At 44.1% G+C, this 19,820-nt stretch overlaps 1 protein-coding gene and 1 long non-coding RNA gene across 2 annotated transcripts in view; one reads left to right on the top strand and one right to left on the bottom strand.

The window, feature by feature from the left end:
* LOC134741322 (fat-like cadherin-related tumor suppressor homolog) overlaps window positions 1–19,820 on the bottom strand; it is a 183,601-nt gene that overhangs the window by 15,497 nt on the left and 148,284 nt on the right. Inside the window, exons 31-41 of the mRNA XM_063674072.1 lie at window positions 16,378–16,619; window positions 13,999–14,233; window positions 12,668–12,891; window positions 11,388–11,688; window positions 9,994–10,172; window positions 8,672–8,893; window positions 7,091–7,316; window positions 5,263–6,710; window positions 4,081–4,334; window positions 3,513–3,604; window positions 1,288–1,466 (exon numbers count right to left, since the gene is read on the bottom strand). Coding sequence (XP_063530142.1) covers window positions 1,288–1,466; window positions 3,513–3,604; window positions 4,081–4,334; window positions 5,263–6,710; window positions 7,091–7,316; window positions 8,672–8,893; window positions 9,994–10,172; window positions 11,388–11,688; window positions 12,668–12,891; window positions 13,999–14,233; window positions 16,378–16,619 — 3,602 coding nt within the window. The remainder of the gene's footprint in view (window positions 1–1,287; window positions 1,467–3,512; window positions 3,605–4,080; window positions 4,335–5,262; window positions 6,711–7,090; window positions 7,317–8,671; window positions 8,894–9,993; window positions 10,173–11,387; window positions 11,689–12,667; window positions 12,892–13,998; window positions 14,234–16,377; window positions 16,620–19,820) is intronic.
* The window catches only part of LOC134741334 (uncharacterized), a 178,988-nt gene that overhangs the window by 16,233 nt on the left and 142,935 nt on the right, over window positions 1–19,820 (top strand). The window lies entirely within an intron of this gene.

Raw genomic sequence — 19,820 nt, 5'->3', positions numbered from 1 at the left:
CAACCCAGAGGGTAAACTAGAGCTTATTGAAGTAGAAGTGATGAAGGTAAAATGGTTCGTTTACATTATTTGCAAGTTCTATTGACGACGACTTTAAAAAAAAACGTTGTCACTGGTGATAGTGATGATCAACCACTTTTATGCATGAAAAGGAGTACCTGTTAGCTTGCTTCTAGTGGTTAATTAAGGTTTAAAAAATATTGGGGTACTCTTGACGTACCCAGTCCCCCTTCCAGCCAGCCATAGCAGCGTGCCAGCGGCGCGTCGCAGCGAAAACACAGCGTTAACGTTAGCTCGTCTTTTACACTGAGTAGCTACGCTGCGTACCTACCTCAATTACCTTAGAATCTTAGAACCTACCTCAAGAATAACGTACTCCACCTTCCCGGCGAGCCAGAGCAGCGTGCCGGCGTCGCATCTAGTGCGGAAACGCAGCGTTAACGCTAGCTCGTCTTTTACACTGAGTAGCTACGCTGCGTACTTACTTCAACTACCTTAGAATCTTAGAACCTACCTCAAGAATAGCGTAGTCCACCTTCCCGGCCAGCCAGAGCAGCGTGCCGGCGTCGCGTCTAGTGCGGAAACGCAGCGTTAACGCTAGCTTGTCTTTTACACTGAGTAGCTAACGCTGCGTACTTACCTCATCTACCTTAGAATCTTAGAACCTACCTCAAGAATAGCGTAGTCCACCTTCCCGGCGAGCCAGAGCAGCGTGCCGGCGTCGCGTCTAGTGCGGAAACGCAGCGTTAACGCTAGCTCGTCTTTTACACTGAGTAGCTACGCTGCGTACTTACTTCAACTACCTTAGAATCTTAGAACCTACCTCAAGAATAGCGTAGTCCACCTTCCCGGCCAGCCAGAGCAGCGTGCCGGCGTCGCGTCTAGTGCGGAAACGCAGCGTTAACGCTAGCTTGTCTTTTACACTGAGTAGCTAACGCTGCGTACTTACCTCATCTACCTTAGAATCTTAGAACCTACCTCAAGAATAGCGTAGTCCACCTTCCCGGCGAGCCAGAGCAGCGTGCCGGCGTCGCGTCTAGTGCGGAAACGCAGCGTTAACGCTAGCTCGTCTTTTACACTGAGTAGCTACGCTGCGTACTTACCTCATCTACCTTAGAATCTTAGAACCTACCTCAAGAATAGCGTAGTCCACCTTCCCGGCCAGCCAGAGCAGCGTGCCGGCGTCGCGTCTAGTGCGGAAACGCAGCGTTAACGCTAGCTTGTCTTTTACACTGAGTAGCTAACGCTGCGTACTTACCTCATCTACCTTAGAATCTTAGAACCTACCTCAAGAATAGCGTAGTCCACCTTCCCGGCGAGCCAGAGCAGCGTGCCGGCGTCGCGTCTAGTGCGGAAACGCAGCGTTAACGCTAGCTCGTCCTCTGGTATACGCTCGCCCGCCACCGCGCCGCGCTCCACGCGCAGCCACGCGTAGCCGTCGCCCGCCAGCTGGAGCACTCGAGGGCCTGTACAAATGACATTTTCTCAAAAATGGACGGCAAAGTCGACGTTGCCGGTTAAAAAGTAAGTCGCGAAGTGCGTTGTTTATGGTCAGTCAAAAATTTAAAAAGTTAAAAACATTGCAGTCTCGATTTCGGGACTGCAATGTTGCATACAAATTCCATTATTTGTCGAGTTCCAAACTTTTTAAAAGTTGAAGTGGCCATATCAAATGTAGGCATAGGTCCATTAAACAGCCAAACAGATGATCAGTACTTATTATTATAATGTTGGTACCGCGACTATGTAGGTGTCTCAAATAGGTTGGCGTATTTTCAGCAGAAAAATACACTTCTATTTTTAATTTAAAAAAACGGCGGCAAAGCAAATCTTATTACTTTTTTCTGTGAAAGTATATATACATTAGAACGTTGCTTCTGTAAAATATTTCTATTATATTTGTCTTTATTGCGCCATTTTTGAGAAAAGCACTATATATGACTCGGCTGGAAGGCTACTTGCTGGCTTCGGATTCAATTAAACGGACTCCCAAGGTCGTCCGTTTAAAACGAATCCTCAGCCAGCAAGTAGCTACTTCCGAGCCTCGACAATAATGTACTATTGGAAGTGACATACCAGAAAATCAGCACTCATTAATGATGTAGAAAGAAATAGTATATTGTACAAGGCAATTTATGGTCGAGGATAAAAATGGACATTAATGCCTGTTATACACTCTACTTTTCACTTCGATTGTGAGTAAAATATACAAAAATATCCAATATTGTTGGTTATTTTACCGTATTTATTCAAGACTAAAGAAATTTGTACTCGGTTGTGTCGGAATTTTGGACTTTATTGCTAAGTCAATAAGGGCTGTAATAGATTATTTTACTTTATGCTCTAGAACATAATAAGCAACTTTATGTCGTCTACGCACGACTTAAAGTCGAACTTTACGAGCATGAGAAGTGAAAACATTTTTTTTACGCACAGAATATCGCACCACGCATAGCATAAATATTGTTTGTATTGTGTATGTTAAATTATGATGTTCTTTATTGTTATTTAGAAATTTAATATGTATGTGTTGTGTATATGGAACGTTGTGTCTGAAATAAACGTATTCATTCATTCATAAGTAGTGAAGACGAAAATATTGTCGCGTAAAGCGAGAGAAGATTCACAAGTGAAGTAAATATAACTTATCAGCGGCCGCACACTCCACCCCGCTGCACTCGGCTTCGTGTTCACATCGCGGCCCGCCCAGCCGGGTTCGCACAGAATTATCAACCCTATGGCTATAGTCAGAAGGTTCATAATTACACTCACCAGCAGCCGCACACTCCACCCCGCTGCAATCGGCTTCGTGTTCACATCGCGGCCCCGCCCACCCGGGTTCGCACAGAATTATCAACCCTATGGCTATAGTCAGAAGGTTCATAATTACACTCACCAGCGGCCGCACACTCCACCCCGCTGCACTCGGCTTCGTGTTCACATCGCGGCCCGCCCAGCCGGGTTCGCACAGAATTATCAACCCTATGGCTATAGTCAGAAGGTTCATAATTACACTCACCAGCGGCCGCACACTCCACCCCGCTGCACTCGGCTTCGTGTTCACATCGCGGCCCGCCCAGCCGGGTTCGCACAGAATTATCAACCCTATGGCTATAGTCAGAAGGTTTATAATTACACTCACCAGCGGCCGCACACTCCACCCCGCTGCATTCGGTTTCGTGTTCACATCGCGGCCCGCCCAGCCGGGTTCGCACAGAATTATCAACCCTATGGCTATAGTCAGGAGGTTCATATTTACACTCACCAGCAGCCGCACACTCCACCCCGCTGCATTCGGTTTCGTGTTCACATCGCGGCCCGCCCAGCCGGGTTCGCACAGAATTATCAACCCTATGGCTATAGTCAGAAGGTTCATATTTACACTCACCAGCAGCCGCACACTCCACCCCGCTGCACTCGGCTTCGTGTTCACATCGCGGCCCCGCCCAGCCGGGTTCGCACAGAATTATCAACCCTATGGCTATAGTCAGAAGGTTCATATTTACACTCACCAGCAGCCGCACACTCCACCCCGCTGCACTCGGCTTCGTGTTCACATCGCGGCCCCGCCCAGCCCGGTTCACAAGCACAAGATCCGCGCAACCTTAAACAACATTTTTTTTTTAACATGGGAACATTTCTTAAGGCTTCAAATTCACACAAAGCACAGCAAAGAAACACCAACAGAAAACGATAAATTTTTGAGTAAGTAAACTTTATTTGTAAGAGCAATTTTTTACTCGTCTACGTCTATTTAATACTAAAATTAAAGCTTCACAAATAAAGCTATAACAGTATAATGTTTTACCACCTTCTCTATTTTGACACTTGTTATTGAACTGAAATAACCATTATACTTCAATTTAGTTAACTATAATGTACATTTAGTGTAAAAATTACGACTAACCTTAAAGGAGGCACCACCAGCGCGAAAACATCGTTCATAACGGCTCTTGACCGCTCTGCCCTCAGATCTACACGCTCCGCGCACGCCCCGTGCACGCATTCTCCGCACTAGTTCTTCTACGACCAGTCATGCACGTTCTTCTCGTTCGAGGTGAGCTAACAAATACAACTAACCTCAAAGGCGGTGCGACTAAAGCGAAAATATCGCTCATAACCGCTCTAGATCTCTCCGCCCTCAGTTCCACCCGCTCCGCGCACGCCCCGTGCACGCATCCTCCGCACGCGGCCCGCACTAGTTCTTCTACGACGAGTCGTGCACGTTCTTCTAAGCGTTCGAGGTGTGCGTGCAAGCGACGGCGGAGGGCGTCGGCGGCTAGCCAAGCGCCGTTCGCGCGGACGGCGATAGCCACGTCGAGGTCGCGGGCCACCTGGCCACAGAATAAGTAATAGTATTATCATACAGAACGGCCACGCACCGCCCCGCCCCGATTCGGATTACCTCGCCCCGCGACACCAGATTGACGACCTTTTGGCGAACCCTCAGTTCGATTTTTAAGCAACTTACACAATGACGCATGACGCGTGTACAGACGTGCCGTTCACACGTAGAAACGCAAGTGATTTTTGATGTATTGCGTGTCCGCCCTGTGACCTGGGTATTACAATAGCACAGTCTATAAAACAATACAGTCGTTCGACGAAGCGGTCTACAGGGCAATCGTGCGGGGTGCGAGGGGTGTACCGCGCGCACCCGATTTGCATACATTCGCCATTGTTAGTAGCTCGGTACACGTCAAAGTCGTCGGTCCAATGTATACTTTTTACACTGTGACAATACAGTAAGTGTATTGTAACAATAGAAGCTCTTTGAAAGTTTTTTAAAAACGATGAGTCGATTGAGTAATTTCAATGTTGTGTTGGAACAAATGATATAAAGATCTCTATCGAAATATACATAAATCATAACATTGACAAAATTTAGTTTTCACTTTTCAATTAAGTAATACCTACCAGTACCAAGATGACATCGCAATTAGTGAATTCTTAGGATGGTTTCTTATAAACTATACTCATAATTTTTTCTTGGATGCTAGAACTAGTGTAAGACAATAGTATGATTATCTCTGACTATGTTTGAAATTAGAGTCCTTTGACAAACTATAATTATGAGAATGCATAAACTAGTTATATAGACCAGGAGCTTTATATTATAGATAATTTATAATTTGCTGCAAAAAAAAATCTTACATTTTCTCAAATTCTTTTGCAATGCGCTTATTTATTGCCAATGAATTTTCATATGCGAAAATGTGAACATTGGGTATGTACAAGTAGAATTCATTAGTGTGTACTAACCTGCCGTCTCGCTCTCGTCCCTTCTTCCCAATCCTCCGTCTCCCCTTCAGGCTGCGCGCCCAACAACACCACGTCCCCTGGCTCACAGTCCGCCGCCTCACGCACGGCACGTATAAAACCTTTCCTGTGACTCAACACAAAGTCCTCCGCACTAACGGCACGGAAACGCACTACAACCGCTTGAGCTAGTAACGCATCAGATACTAGGAGAACTGTCACACGAACGGCCGCGTGAGATATGAACTTTCCATCCGCAACTGTCACATTAAGTTTGTATTCTCCTACATCTAAACGCGGTGCCGCTCGAAGCGTACCGGTCGAATCGATTTCAAAAAGACCAAGCGGCGGCTTCGGTGCCGCTATAGCATACGTTAAAGTATCATAAGCGTCTCTGTCTGACGCTACTACTCGACCAAGTACACCACCGGGAAATTCATCTAAATAGGAGTTAACTTGAATTTCCAAAGGCGTCACTACAGGCGGATATTGAGATTCTTCTATAACTCGTACATGTATCCAAGCATCACTATACAAAGGCGGTGCGCCATTATCGAATACGCGGACTTGTAACGCGTAGCGTTCTTTAACGCGATGGTTGAATCGTGCGGCGGTTCGTAAAGTACCATCCTGTTCTAATCTAAACGCTCCCGCTTCGTTGCCCGCTTGGAAATCAAATGTATACGGCATTGCGTTAGGTGCCGCATCCGCATCTGTCACTCCCAGTTTCAACAATGCATGTCCTAATGGTCTATCTTCTTGGACCACTACGGAATAGTTCGCTCGTTCGAATAGAGGCGGGTTATCGTTAGCGTCTAATACTTCAACTGCAACTCGTACGGAATCTTCAAGCGCCGGTAAACCTCGGTCCCTCGCGCGAACCTCGAGCGAATAAGTCGAAACAGTTTCTCGATCTAAAGGCGCAGCTACAGAAATATAACCAGTGTCTTCATCTATACTGAATCGCCCATCGCGATCACCCCTAGCGATTGTATAAGTAACTCTCCCATTAGCACCATCATCGGCGTCATCAGCTATAAGTTGTAGTATCCTTGTGTTTATAGCGGAATCTTCACGAACGCGAGCGTTATAAGACGCTTGAGCGAATACAGGGGCGTTATCATTAGCGTCTATAACTGAGATGTTTAAAGTCGCAAGATCGCCTAGCGGCGGTGATCCGCCGTCTAGAGCTTGTATTGTTAGTAAATAAGCTCGTCGTCTTTCGTAATCAAGCGGTCTCGCTATGCTGACAGCCCCTGATGCACGATCTATAGTGAAATCCTCCCGATCATCTCCAGCTACTAGTGAATATGACACTTCAGCGTTAACGCCGGTATCTCTTGAGGTGGCGTGGACGCGTAGTATTTCAGTGCCGGGGGCATCGAGTTCAGGGGCCACGGCGCGGTACTCGCGGAACTCGAATTCTGGAGGGTTGTCGTTGACGTCGGCAACTGGGGAGAAATTAATCTTGTGAGATTTAAAATCAACATCAAATATGTGTCTAAATGCGGGGCACGGGCATCTATTCTTACCCCCAGTATTCTTACTTTTTTGTTTATAAAACTTGGCAAACTTTTGTTATTTTTTTTCTTTCTCTAACAAACAAGAATGTCAAAATGACAGATAAAGACAAACAAGGGCTTGTTAGACTTGACAAGCATTTATGAATAACGCAAACTTAAAAGAGAGATCGAGTGTAAATTTTTAAAAGATTGAAGGTGCATATTATGAACTACACAAAGTGTGAATTTGATTATAGAACTACGTTTTTCAAATTATCACACTGATTCTATGTGTACATTTGGTTCACTGTTAACCACCTTATACGTACCTGTCAGTCGCAAAGCAGCCGTAGAAGACCTCGGCGGTGTTCCCCCATCAGTAGCCCTCAGTAAAACTCGATGCGACGCGGCAGCTTCTCTGTCAAGCGGCGCTCGTAGCGTAAGGACGCCGCTGTCCGGTGAGAGAGAGAACACGCCGCCGTCGCCTCCCTCTTCTTCCACGAATGAGTAGGTGATGAGCCGGTTGGAGCCTAGATCGGGGTCAGTCGCGTGAACCTGTAAGAACATAGGATTTAGAACAGGGAAAAGAAAATTACAATCAACTTTACTGTAGGTGTAAATTAAATTTTCTCAAAAATGGACGGCAAAGTCGACATTGGCGGTTAAAAAGTAGGTCGCGAAGTGCGTAGTTTATGGTCAGTCAAAAAATTAAAAAGTTAAAAACATTGCAGTCTCGATTTCGGGACTGCAATTTTGCATACAAATTCCATTATTTGTCGAGTTCCAAACTTTTTAAAAGTTGAAGTGGCCATATCAAATGAAGGCATAGGTCTTTAACCAGCCAAACAGATGATCAGTACTTATTATTATAATGTTGGTACCGCGACTATTTAGGTGTCTCAAATAGGTTGGCGTATTTTCAGCAGAAAAATACACTTCCATTTTTAATTAAAAAAATAAAACGGCGGCAAAGCAAATCTTTTTACTTTTTTCTGTGAAAATATATACATAAGAACGTTGCTTCTGTAAAATATTTCTATTATATTTGCATTTATTGCGCCATTTTTGAGAAAAGCACTCAAGGCTTCGGATTCAATTAAACGGACTCCCAAGGGCGTCCGTTTAAAACGATTCCTCAGCCAGCAAGTAGCTACTTCCGAGCCTCGACAATAATGTACTATTCTATAGGGACGTGCAACAACACCAGAAGTTGCAGGCGTCCATAGGCTACGGTGACCGCCACCGCCGGCCGTATGCTTGTTTGCCACCGACGTGGTATTAAAAAAGGGAGCACGTATAAACTGTAAGCGCCAAAGGAACTATGTCGGTGCAATGAAGGTCACAGAGTGAAAGATGTGACGATTAGCTCTGAAACGTTGGCATGATATGAAGCAATTTTTTAAGTTTTGCGAGATTCTAATGATGAACTCAATGAAATAGAAATTAAACTTTTTTATGTGCGAAATCTGACGTGTCGAGTTACGAAATCTCACCCGTCATCTGCGATATGCGTAAACATAGTATCTAATTTAGTTATTGTTATCGAGAGTTTTTCAAGGAGGTTGGGAACCGTTTGCGGAATAAGGGCCTGGATCCCCGCTCCGGGTCATTCTTGGAGCAGAGGTTATCCATTGCGGTTCAGCGTGGTAATGCGGCGAGCGTTTTGGGCACCTTTGCGCCGGGGATGACGCGGGGTGGGATTTTTGACTGACTGTTGCTTACCGCTTTGTGTTTTGTTTTGTATTTGTGTTTTTTTTTTATATTATAATATATTAGGTATTGTTGATGAAATTGTATGTAGATTTTTTTAGATTTTAGGTAGTTATTAATATTTGTATAATTTTTGACATTGTATTTCTGTATTGTGTTTTAATTTAGTTATTGTAAGACAGATCTTAAAAGAAACTTACCTTGGCAACCAGAGTACCCAATTCCGCATCCTCCGGCAGAGTAACAGAGTACAATTCAGCCGAGAACCTCGGAGCATTGTCATTCACATCTGTGAGAGTAACAAGTAATTCCGACGCGCACCGCCACGCTGCACGCGCTCGGTCTTGCGCGTGCATGGCGAGCGCGTACGATGAGCGCGTTTCGCGATCGAGTGTACGCGCTACGCGTACTTCGCCTGTTTCCTGTGGATAAAGAAGGTTGGTTAAGTTTTGTACCTAATTATGGTGAATTACCTAGCTAAAAAAATTAATAATTAAATCATTTATTCTGGCGAAATAAACCCTATTTTTTTACATTTAATTCTGCCAAACTGCAAGACAGTTTATTGGCAGAGGGGACTCCCTTAAAACACAGATGTGTAGTCTTAGCTAATTAGTTGCCTAGTTAATTATTAATTACATAGCCTACATAGGTACATCTTATTGCTTACGGTGGTAACTTCAATTTAATTTTGTTTAATAGAAACATTTTCATTTCAAACATAGCTATAGACTGCTGTTCTGCACCTGATCCTTTGAACGCAATAAAAACATTTACAGTACATATGGTGCTACTTTCTCGCACTAGTGCGTAAAAGAGCATTTTTCGTGCATACGTCGAAAGTTTAAAGGGCCATAATGTACTGTAAAACGTTGTACGATACACGTGCGAATAGGTAATTCGCAACTCGTGTCGAATTAAAACACTCCCTGCGGTGTTTTAATTTATCGCCCGTCGTTTCGAATTCCCTCTTTTCCGCACTTGTATCGTAATAGTTATTTACGATACAAGTGCGGAAAAGAGGAAATTCGAAACGAGTGGCGATAAATTAAAACACGACCGCAGGGAGTGTTTTAAATCGACACGACTTGCGAATTACCTATTCGCACGTGTATCGTACAACGTTTTACAGTACATATGGCCCTTTAAACTTTCTTTTTTTTTTTTTTTTTTTTTATTGATAATGGGAAACAAACAGCGAAAGATGACACATATAGATAATTACACTTAAATACATACATAAGCCAAAACAGTTTCCACTACTGAAATTAGATAATTATACAACATTATTATTAATTTTCGACATATGCACGAAAAGTGCTATTTGACGCACTAGTGCGAGAAAGTAGCACCATATGTACTGTAAATGACTATTTCTAAATTGTATTGTCTTCGGTTACCGCGATAGTTACTCATGAAATAAAACTATGAAAACGGATTATATATTATAAATTCAATATACGCGATATAATCCGTTTTCATAGTTTTATTTTATTTCTAAATTGAACAAATGGCACGCTACCTTGTCAATGGTAAAGTCCTCGTTAGCCTCGCCCTCCAGGAAGTATCTCAGTGCGTCGTGCGGCGGTAGATCGGCGTCGGTCGTTTCCAGCGCGGCGACGCGCGTTCCGACCGCCGCGTTTTCTGGAAGCGATGCGCGGTAGCGGTGCCGCACGCAGTACGGCGGGTTGTCGTTGACATCTGGCAACGATATATGCCATTTTCAACCAAAAGGGTACTTATTGTCGCTTGTCAGTAAGGCGCTATTTCCATATAGCTTTAATTAGAAATCAACCTTATCAACAAGCGACAATGTGGTACCTTTTGTTGAAAACGTCACATATAGTTAACATTATTATTATTAGCACCATGGGGATTAAGTATACGGCTGTAGAACCCACCTAAGCTAACTCTGCATTGATTTGGCAGCGATAAAGTCATATGTTCATAGGAAATTTACTTTTATTGTGACGCCTTGCCTTCAAATGATAATTCTAGTAAACCCAGTAAAATATAAAAATCAAGTGCGAGTAAATAGGGAATATTACGGGAAACTGCGTAGGTGGCGCCACTACCACAATCTGAGGGTCTATCGCGAAACAAGAAAATTGAAATTTCGTTGTATGATATCTTTGTCACTCTTGCATATTCGAGCGATAAAGAGGCAGATAGCGAAATTTCGGATTCGTGTTTCCCGTTAGCTCCTCTGTAAACAAACCGCCTTGATGCATCATTTTCATATTTTATTATCTCTGAAAACTTGTCAAAAACCTGTTAAAGGTACAGTATGTATTTACTCTATGGTTTACTAAAAAGGCTAGTTCTGCACTCTGGTGGCAGAACATTGCAGTAATATCCCCTATTGAATATCTCGTTGATACTTGATTCCGTCGGGCTACTGGCGAACAATAATTTTAACACATCTTTTATATATACTTTTTTTTATAAAAGAAAAAAGGCCGGTGGGAAGTTAAGAGTCGGTCGTGGTAAACAGGCTACCAAAGAGGATACAACCACTGTAAATTCACTGCCATCTATCGACATACTTTGAAAATGAAAAAGAAAAATGATTTATTGGGTACACAACAGGTTTTAACTAGGATCGAAACAAGAACCTTCTTTTAAGTAAAAAGTACTGTAAAACTAAAAATGTTTTTTTTATTTGCATTAATTATTTTTATATGATTTTGATCCATGTTCTTTAACGGATATGCGTTAAAATTATAAATAACGAACGAAACCGTCAACGCCCTCCATACGAGAGTAGGCCAAAGCTAGTGGCGCCATCTGATAGAGAATCAAATTTTCGTGATTTTCGAGGCACGTATTTTTCTTCTGTATCCATCTATTACGGAGTCATATCTATCTTTGAGGCTACTAAAATAACCTTAAATAAAATTATATATTAATACATACCCGTAACAGTAACTCGCACCGTCGCTCGCGCATCAAACTTCCCATCCGTCGCTATAACACTCAGCTCGTAACTTTCCTCCAACTCCCTATCCAACGGCCTCGCAACCAGCAGTTCTCCCGAAGGCCTCAGCTGGAACCTCGCCCTCGGGTCCCCCGAGGCCACAAGGAAAGCGAGTGGGGAGGCGGTGGCGTCGGCGTCGGTGACGGTGAGCTTGGCGACCACGGTGCCGGCCGCGGCGTCCTCGGGCACGGAGGCCGAGTACGTGGCCGGCTCGAAGCGGGGCGGGCAGTCGTTGTAGTCCTGAAAGTTAAATTTCTTTAACCTCGTAAGGCCCAATGTGCATTACAATGTACACTGTTTCAATCTAATTTGAACCTTACACTAACTGAATCAAATTAAAATTAAATAATCATTTATTTTCAGGCATGGCCCATAGAGGTGTTAGTAACAAAAAACTTAAATACTAATGTTAAACAGTACAATTAATTGAAACCTACCATGCAAATCAATATACTTAGAGCTAGGACTAGGACAATACAATACCGGGTGAGCCGTACTTATTTATATTATATAAAACATTTACTATTACATTAAGGTAGCATTTATTTTGTTTCATTTTCTAAAACAAACGAAAGTCACCCTAATCTTTTATACAACAAGGTTCAAATTGTAGATAGGGAAACTTTGTATGGTGGGCCTTACGAGGTTAAGGGTCGGAGTCTTTTGTAGTTTTTTAGGGTTCCGTACCCAAAACGGGACCCTATTACTAAGACATCGCTGTCTGTCTATCTGTCTGTCTGTCTGTCCGTCTGTCACCAGACTGTATCTCATCAACCGTGATAGGTAGAGTTGTTCACAAATGATGTATTTCTCTTGCCGCTATAACAAAAAATAATAAAAACAGAATTAAATAAATATTTAAGTGGGGCTCCCATACAACAAACGTGATTTTTTTGCCGTTTTTTGCGTAATGGCTCGTCGGACTCGCGCACGAAGAGTTCCGTACCATTACGAAAAAAACAGCAAAAAAATCACGTTTATTGTATGGGAGCCCCATTTAAATATTTCTATTATTCTGTTTTTAGTATTTGTTGTTATAGCGGCAACAGAAATACATCATCTGTGAAAATTTCAACTGTCTAGCTATCACGGTTCACGAGATACAGCCTGGTGACAGACAGACGGACAGCGGAGTCTTAGTAATAGGGTCCCGTTTTTACCCTTTGGGTACGGAACTCTAAAAAATACTATTAAGATTCCAAACCTGTAATTCCAGTACCTGTAATCGTACGACGAGTGTGCCGCGACTAGAACGTTTCTGCGGCGCTTGATCACTCGCTATTAGGGGCACTCGTAATTCCGCTTTCGTTTCTCGGTCTAGAGGCGCGCGGGTTGTCACCCAGCCAGTGCGAGCGTCCACAGCGAATAGGGCTGAGTCTCCGCCTTCGCCGAGGGAGTATTGGACCTCGCCGTTGGAGCCGGCGTCGGGGTCTGTCGCCATTACTGTCAAGAGAAACATTCATTAGAAAAGTTTTTTGGTCTAACATTTCATTTTTAATACAAGCTTCTACCGCTGACCATACTTTTCTATCAACAGACAATTAATCTTAGAGACAATTCTCATCATCATCATCATAACTTAAGAGCATTCCTCTTGTCGGTGGAGTAATTGCCAATCCTTTCTTTCCTGAGCCAGTCTTTTGATTTGCTCGTACGATGCATTCTCTTTTACTTGGCTCAGATATGTGATTCTAGGCTTTCCACTGCCTCTCGTCTTTCGTCTTTTAACCGACCAGACAATTCTAACCAACCCAAATACAATAAGGTTCCGCTGTTTTATCACAAAGTTCCTATGGCTCCATAATATTGCATTGTCACCCAACTTCACAGATATACCATAGATGACGAAAATGCATTTACTTCGCGTGTCCAAACCCCGACCAAGCGTCGAGGTTGACCGTCGCTCTTGACAGTCCCCGCGCGTCAGCTGCAGTCGGACGTCCGGAAACACTTAAAAAATGCTTCGTTGCGTAACAATTAACTGCAACAGCCCAAAAATTGCGAACACCTAAAGGTAAGGACATATTTCCTATCACAGGTAAGTAATTTTAAAATTATATTATGCGTAAATTTTGCATGAAAAGGTCAGCACGCTTGTTTTTTGATATTTGCGTCATCTAGCGTATATATTTTTGTGCCCAACTTACATATGCATGTTAAATTTCAGTTCAGTCGAATAAAGGGAAGTGGGTTTAATTTAGCTTGCAAGATTTGACCCGAACATACATACAAACATCGCAAGTTAAATAAAAGCTTGTAAAAGAGAAAGTCTAGAGAAGACCCCCAACCTTCAAACCCCAAATACCGAGCTCTGAACTTATATCTGAGGACCGTCAAATGCGGCGGAGTGATTTCCACTAAAAGGACAATGTAGGTGCGAGTTCGTTCGCGTCGAGAATATGTAGTGGTTAGTACCTAGTAGTAGTAGAGTAGCTGGAGCTGGAGACCCTGGGCCTTCGCAGAGGATCCCCATGGGAAGCTCGGGCGCTGACTCCCGATCGAGAGGCGTCTAAATACCTAGCTATAAAGTCTATTTTGCAATGAACTTACATCTGACGACTGTAGAGTGAGGAGGAGTATTCTCCGCCAAATGAACAACGTACGGCTGCGAATGGAACGTAGGCGCGTGTTCGTTCACGTCGAGAACATGTAAAGTGGTCAGTAGGAGGGTGGCGGGGGCTGGAGACCCCGGGCCCTCGCAGAGGATCCCGATGGGGAGCTCGCGCGCTGTCTCCCGGTCCAGGGGGGCGGAGAGGACGAGGCGGCCTTGCTCGTCCAGGGTGAACTGGGGAATCAAAATATTGTGTTACGCTTAGAAATAAATTAAAAGTGGAAAAATTAACTCTCTTGGGTGGGACTTGAACCCACGACCACTGGATCCAGTGCTCTACCATCTGAGCTACCAAGACCGTACCCAATGCAGTGAATATTTCCACCATATATTAGGCATTAGGGAGGGTCTAGCGATATCTACCGTAAGTGTTACACTTCTAACGGCTACCGGAGTTTCAAGTCATATTGGAAATTCACCAATAACGATGCGCTATCCCATACTAAATTACGCATATTATTTTTTAAATTTATTTCTAAGCTTAATATCATCGTTCGATACAAAATTAATTTAAAATATTGTGTTAATAGGTAATATTGAGAATCAGTCAGTTTCACCTTCGGGATGGGGTGAGTTTCTACCTACTAATTGCGGGCATAAAGTAAAGAAATTACATGATGTTTTCCATAGTTGACAAGCGCCAACCGATATCTCGGTATCGGCTCAGGGGGATCCGCTTTCAACTAAACACCGTGGAGTTGTGATTGAAAATAATTAATTATTTATTATTATCAAAATATTTATCAGTACGGTTTTTACTCACTATTATTTTTAGTCGCTTTTGGCGACATGTTTCGGATTCTTTGGGAATCCATCCTCAGGCACGAGTGTCCGCGGCGGTTGTTCGTCGTGCACTGCCCGCGCCGCCCGCCTCGTCGCTCGTTGCGCACGCGCTGATGGGGCGGGGGCGGGGGGCGCGGGGCAGTCCGCAGATGGAGTCGTCAAGTGAAGGTCTGGTAGGGCGGCTGTATCGAACGAAGTCAAGCACACTGCACTCACTATGTCCCCGCGATCGTCACAACACACTTGCCGCTTGACCCTAGGTATTATAGGCTTCCATGCAGGTGGCAACATCCAGCCTCCGTCCCGATTGAAATTAGGGCGGCGTGAAATTTCAATCGCCTCGCGAATCTTACGCGGCACAAAACATTTCTCCCGTACCGTCATAGTGAGTGCAGTGTGCTTGACTTCGTTCGATACAGCCGCCCTACCAGACCTTCACTTGACGACTCCATCTGCGGACTGCCCCGCGCCCCCCGCCCCCGCCCCATCAGCGCGTGCGCAACGAGCGACGAGGCGGGCGGCGCGGGCAGTGCACGACGAACAACCGCCGCGGACACTCGTGCCTGAGGATGGATTCCCAAAGAATCCGAAACATGTCGCCAAAAGCGACTAAAAATAATAGTGAGTAAAAACCGTACTGATAAATATTTTGAAATATGTCTCACGATAGTTTAAGTGCGATTATTTATTATTATGTTAATAATGATGAAATTGATAATTCAATGAATACCTAAATATATTAGGTAATCCGTATTTTTTGACATTTAGATTTTTATTCTAGAAAGTTTCTAGACTAGTATTTTTTTATACAATTTTGGTGTTTGACGATCCTTTTGTGAAATTCTTATTATCAAGTTTGACATATCTATAATAATTCAATGTTTTTAAAAATAATAATATCAATATTCAATAAATTGCTCCGATATTTAGATTAAGGTAATATTTGTAAAATTTGACAATTTAAAAGTGCTTGTTGCTAGGCTTATTTGAATAAAGAATATTTTGACTTTGATTTTTGACTTTTGAAAAACTCCGCTAGCAACGGATCTGGAGGTGGGGGCTGGACCCTCGAGGCCCGTACCCCAGGTCCAAGGGCGTAGATGAAGACGCTAGAGGGTATAGTCTAAGAACTCTAAGATACGACAAGGCCTAAGGGACTTCCGGTTCGAACGCCATCTTGATAGTAGCCTCGTGATTAATTCCTTTGTTTTTTGCTCATTAATATTGTTTAAAGTGTAATATCGATAGCTTTATTATACAATAATCTAATGTGGTAGTGTGCAGTGAATGGTGAATTAATCTCAAAGCGTGTTTAACCACCATTTTGGAGTCAACGGCCGGTAGTCCACGTGCTTCTCGTAAAATCCAGCTATAGGTTTTACGAGACAACTACAACAACCACCGAACAGCGTCGTGCTCTAAGAGCATTTATTTTGTTCCTACATTGTGTTGTGACATTGGCTACGGGCAACACCGCCCTCAAGTCCATCAAGAAAAAGAAAGACAAGGCCTAAAAGAAAGAGACAAAGAGTCACCTGATCTTTTCCATAGTTGACGGGCGCCAGACGATACCTCGGCAGCGGGTCCTCGGGGTCCGCCCTCAGCTCGGCCAGCAAGGTCCCCGGCGCGGCGTCCTCGCGCAGGAACAGCGCGGGCTGCACGGGCTGCACGCGCGGCGCGCGCTCGCCGGCGCCGCGCACGTACACGGCCACGCCGGCGGAGCCCGAGCGCTCGCCGCCGTCAAGGGCCCGCGCCCACACTACTACTGAGCGGGACGCTGGAAGAGACCATTTTTATATTAGCCGGAAAAGGTGTTTTTTTTTTTTTTTAGAAACAAACAGTCTCTTATATTAATAAGTTGTTACAATATAGGGTAATAGACTTATAGACCTACAGTTTCCTGAAAAATAGTATGAAAACCATGTGACTTATATAAATACTAAATTAGACTAGAAATAGAAATTCCAAGTTGTCAAAACAATGTTACAACAATACTCTTTCATTTTAACAAAAATAAAACAAGCAATTAAGAGAAGAGAATGATATTTGGCCCAAATAATTTGGGTCACAAACATTTTCACCTCAGCAGCTCCAACAAGCCTATTCTCCGAAAACGAAAGTGCGACTTTCCTCACTCCAGGGAGTGAAACGAAGTAGCTTTTTAATTTAGTGAAAGCCATGAACTGCCACTTCATACTTCTATTACAAATTCCTTTTTTTTTTCTCTGTATTATTCTGTGTAATTCGAAATACATTTTAACCTTTAACATGTTCTCACTACTGAGGTGAAAAATTATATGTGCAACACGAGAGCAAAGTTATTTTTTTTTTTTTTTTTTTTTTTTATGAAATAGGAGGCAAACGAGCAGACGGATCACCTGATGGAAAGCGATTACCGCCGCCCATGGACACCCGCAACACCAGAGGGGTTGTAAGTGCGTTGCCGGCCTTTAAGATGGGAATACGCTCTTTTCTTGAAGGTTTGAAGGTCATATCGGTCCGGAAATACCGCAGGCGACAGTTCATTCCACAGTTTGGCTGTGCGAGGCAGGAAGTTTCTAGAGAAACGTACAGTTGAGGACTGCCAACCATCTAAGTGGTGAGGATGGTAATGTTTTCGCGTAGGGCGATGGCGAAAAGAAGCTGCAGGGATTAATCCGAACAATTCCTCGGAGCACTCCCCGTTATACACGCGATAGAAAATGCAGAGCGAGGCCACATCTCTACGCAGCGCCAAGGAGTCAAGCCGTTCCGAAGTACGCTGGCAGTCGACAATTCGAGCCGCTCTTCGCTGGATGCGGTCCAGAGGGAGAAGCTGGTATTGGGGTGCCCCTGCCCATAGATGAGAACAGTATTCCATGTGTGGGCGAACCTGCGCTTTATACAGCTGTAGGCGGTGGGCCGGCGTGAAATACTGTCTCGATCTGTTGAGCACATCTCGTGTTTTTGAGTCCCTCGCTACGCTCAAAATAAACACTCGCAAAAAAAAAACAACTTTCCTCTCTTGTTGCACAAGTAACTATTTCACACGCCAGATACAAAACGATCTCTAGATTGTTCAAAAACTGATAAAAAAGTTGTATTTTATTAACATGTGAGGCAAAGTAACCAAATGCAAATTTTGAGTTTGTGATGGGGTCACGTTCGCCGGGGCGGGCGCGACCTCATACACCTCCCTTGTTCCAGACGGGAGCAAGGGTTTCCTATTTAGCTCAGAGGAGAGAGAGGGTGCAGAGTGAGAATAAGGAAACACAGTTGTAATGTTGTAATACAAATCGGCGGGCTTTTATGCCGGTTTATTATAAAGTAAGATTCCTTAAGTCTAGGTATAGTAGGTATCCTAGGTACGACGCGGGGTGGCTTCTAATTCTTGTAACGGTACGGCGCGGACCCTAAGCTACTCGCGGGTTTGGGAACGGTATCCCCTAAGAGTGAAGGGGATGGCGAGACGGGAAGGATATGCGAATCGGGGGGAGCGCCTAGGGTGCCTACGCGTCTAAAACACGCCGGCTCTGACCAGGGCGATAGGGAGTATCAAGGGTGCCTACGCGTCTAAAACACGCCGGCTCGGACCAAGATACAGGGTAGGACGGGTTACGTAATCCAGGTGCCTACGCGTCTGAAAACACGCCGGCTCTGACTGGGCTACGGGAATCAGGAAGGGTCGGAGGGGAACCGGGTGTCTACGCGTCTGAAAACACGCCGGCTCGACCGGGAGATCAGCTGTCCTCACTGCAGAAGGCGGTGAGCCCAACTGACGCTGTTGTATGGGCGCGCGCCGCTTTTATACTCTCGGCACGGCGCGCGGCGGGTGGGGCGAGTGGGCTGGCACTCGATCGGTGGCCGCGGCTCGATAGGTAGCTTCGCTGTCCGTCACGTGGCCGCGGCGTGGTGTTGTGATGCGCGGCTGTGCGCGCCATTACAGTCCCGTCGCCCGTCTGGAGATTTTTACCTATGGGGAAAAATCACCGTTAGAAGATGCTGGCTGAAGGATTTTTTTTTTTTTTTTTTTTTTTTTTTTTTTTATTTTTTTTTTTTTTTTTTTTTATATTGTTTTTTTTTTATTTACTGGATGCTATTGTGTTTATTTATCATTTTTCTATTTATTTTCCCTGTTTGTTCTCTTGTTTTGTAATATGTTGATTTAAGTTGAGCCTATGATCCTTGTTTGACCCGCGTCGTAAAGTTATTTGTTTTTAAATTATTTATTGTAAGTATGTTGCTATCCTATTATACCACACCGTATTGTTGTTCACTTGTCTTAATGTTATCGGTTCACTTCAGTGTCATGTACCCACTTGGTCTGTTACTTATTTTTTTCTTATGTATTCACTATGTCGCTGGTTTTGTTTATGTTTAAACTATGTATTTACTTTTGCTTCGCCGGTTCACTTATTGTGATTGTCCTCATCCTCCCTAGTGAGGATGTGGTCAATGTATAAAGTAAAAAAATGTAAGGAAAAAAAAAATTTTTTTTTTATTATTTTTTTTTTTGTTTTTTTTTTTTTTTAATTATTTTTTTTTTTTTTTTTTATTTGACTACACTATTCTATGAACTTATTTCACTGTAATATATCTATGTTTATTGTTTATCTCTGCCACTATTTATTTATATCTTGTTTTTTTTTTTCGCTTTGTTGTCGGTAGGGTGGGTGTGCTTGGCGTGTTCGCGGCATCCGCATAATGCCGTGTTGTTGGCCTCCGTTCCGCTTCCTGCCTGCCCTGCGTCCCTTTTTCTTCTTCTCGCCCCCTGTGTCTGGTCTCGTAGGCGGTGTTGGTGTTAGGGGGGTTGGTGCCATTGGCCGGGTGTCGTTAGCGGTGATGAAGGCCGCGTATTCGTCTGTGTCGGGTAATATCGCCAACACGTCTCCTGGAGTGCCGTGCGCTCGTGCGGCCCCTTTTTGGCCTCGTTGTGTAGGCCGTGTGGACGTCGTGCCCTGTGGCGGATCGGGGGACACGTGTTCCGCTCGTGTCGGCG

This window comes from Cydia strobilella, chromosome 5 (genome assembly GCF_947568885.1).
Source record: "Cydia strobilella chromosome 5, ilCydStro3.1, whole genome shotgun sequence".
NCBI classification, from domain to species: domain Eukaryota; kingdom Metazoa; phylum Arthropoda; class Insecta; order Lepidoptera; family Tortricidae; genus Cydia; species Cydia strobilella.
This window is presented reverse-complemented; position numbering and strand designations above follow the sequence as displayed.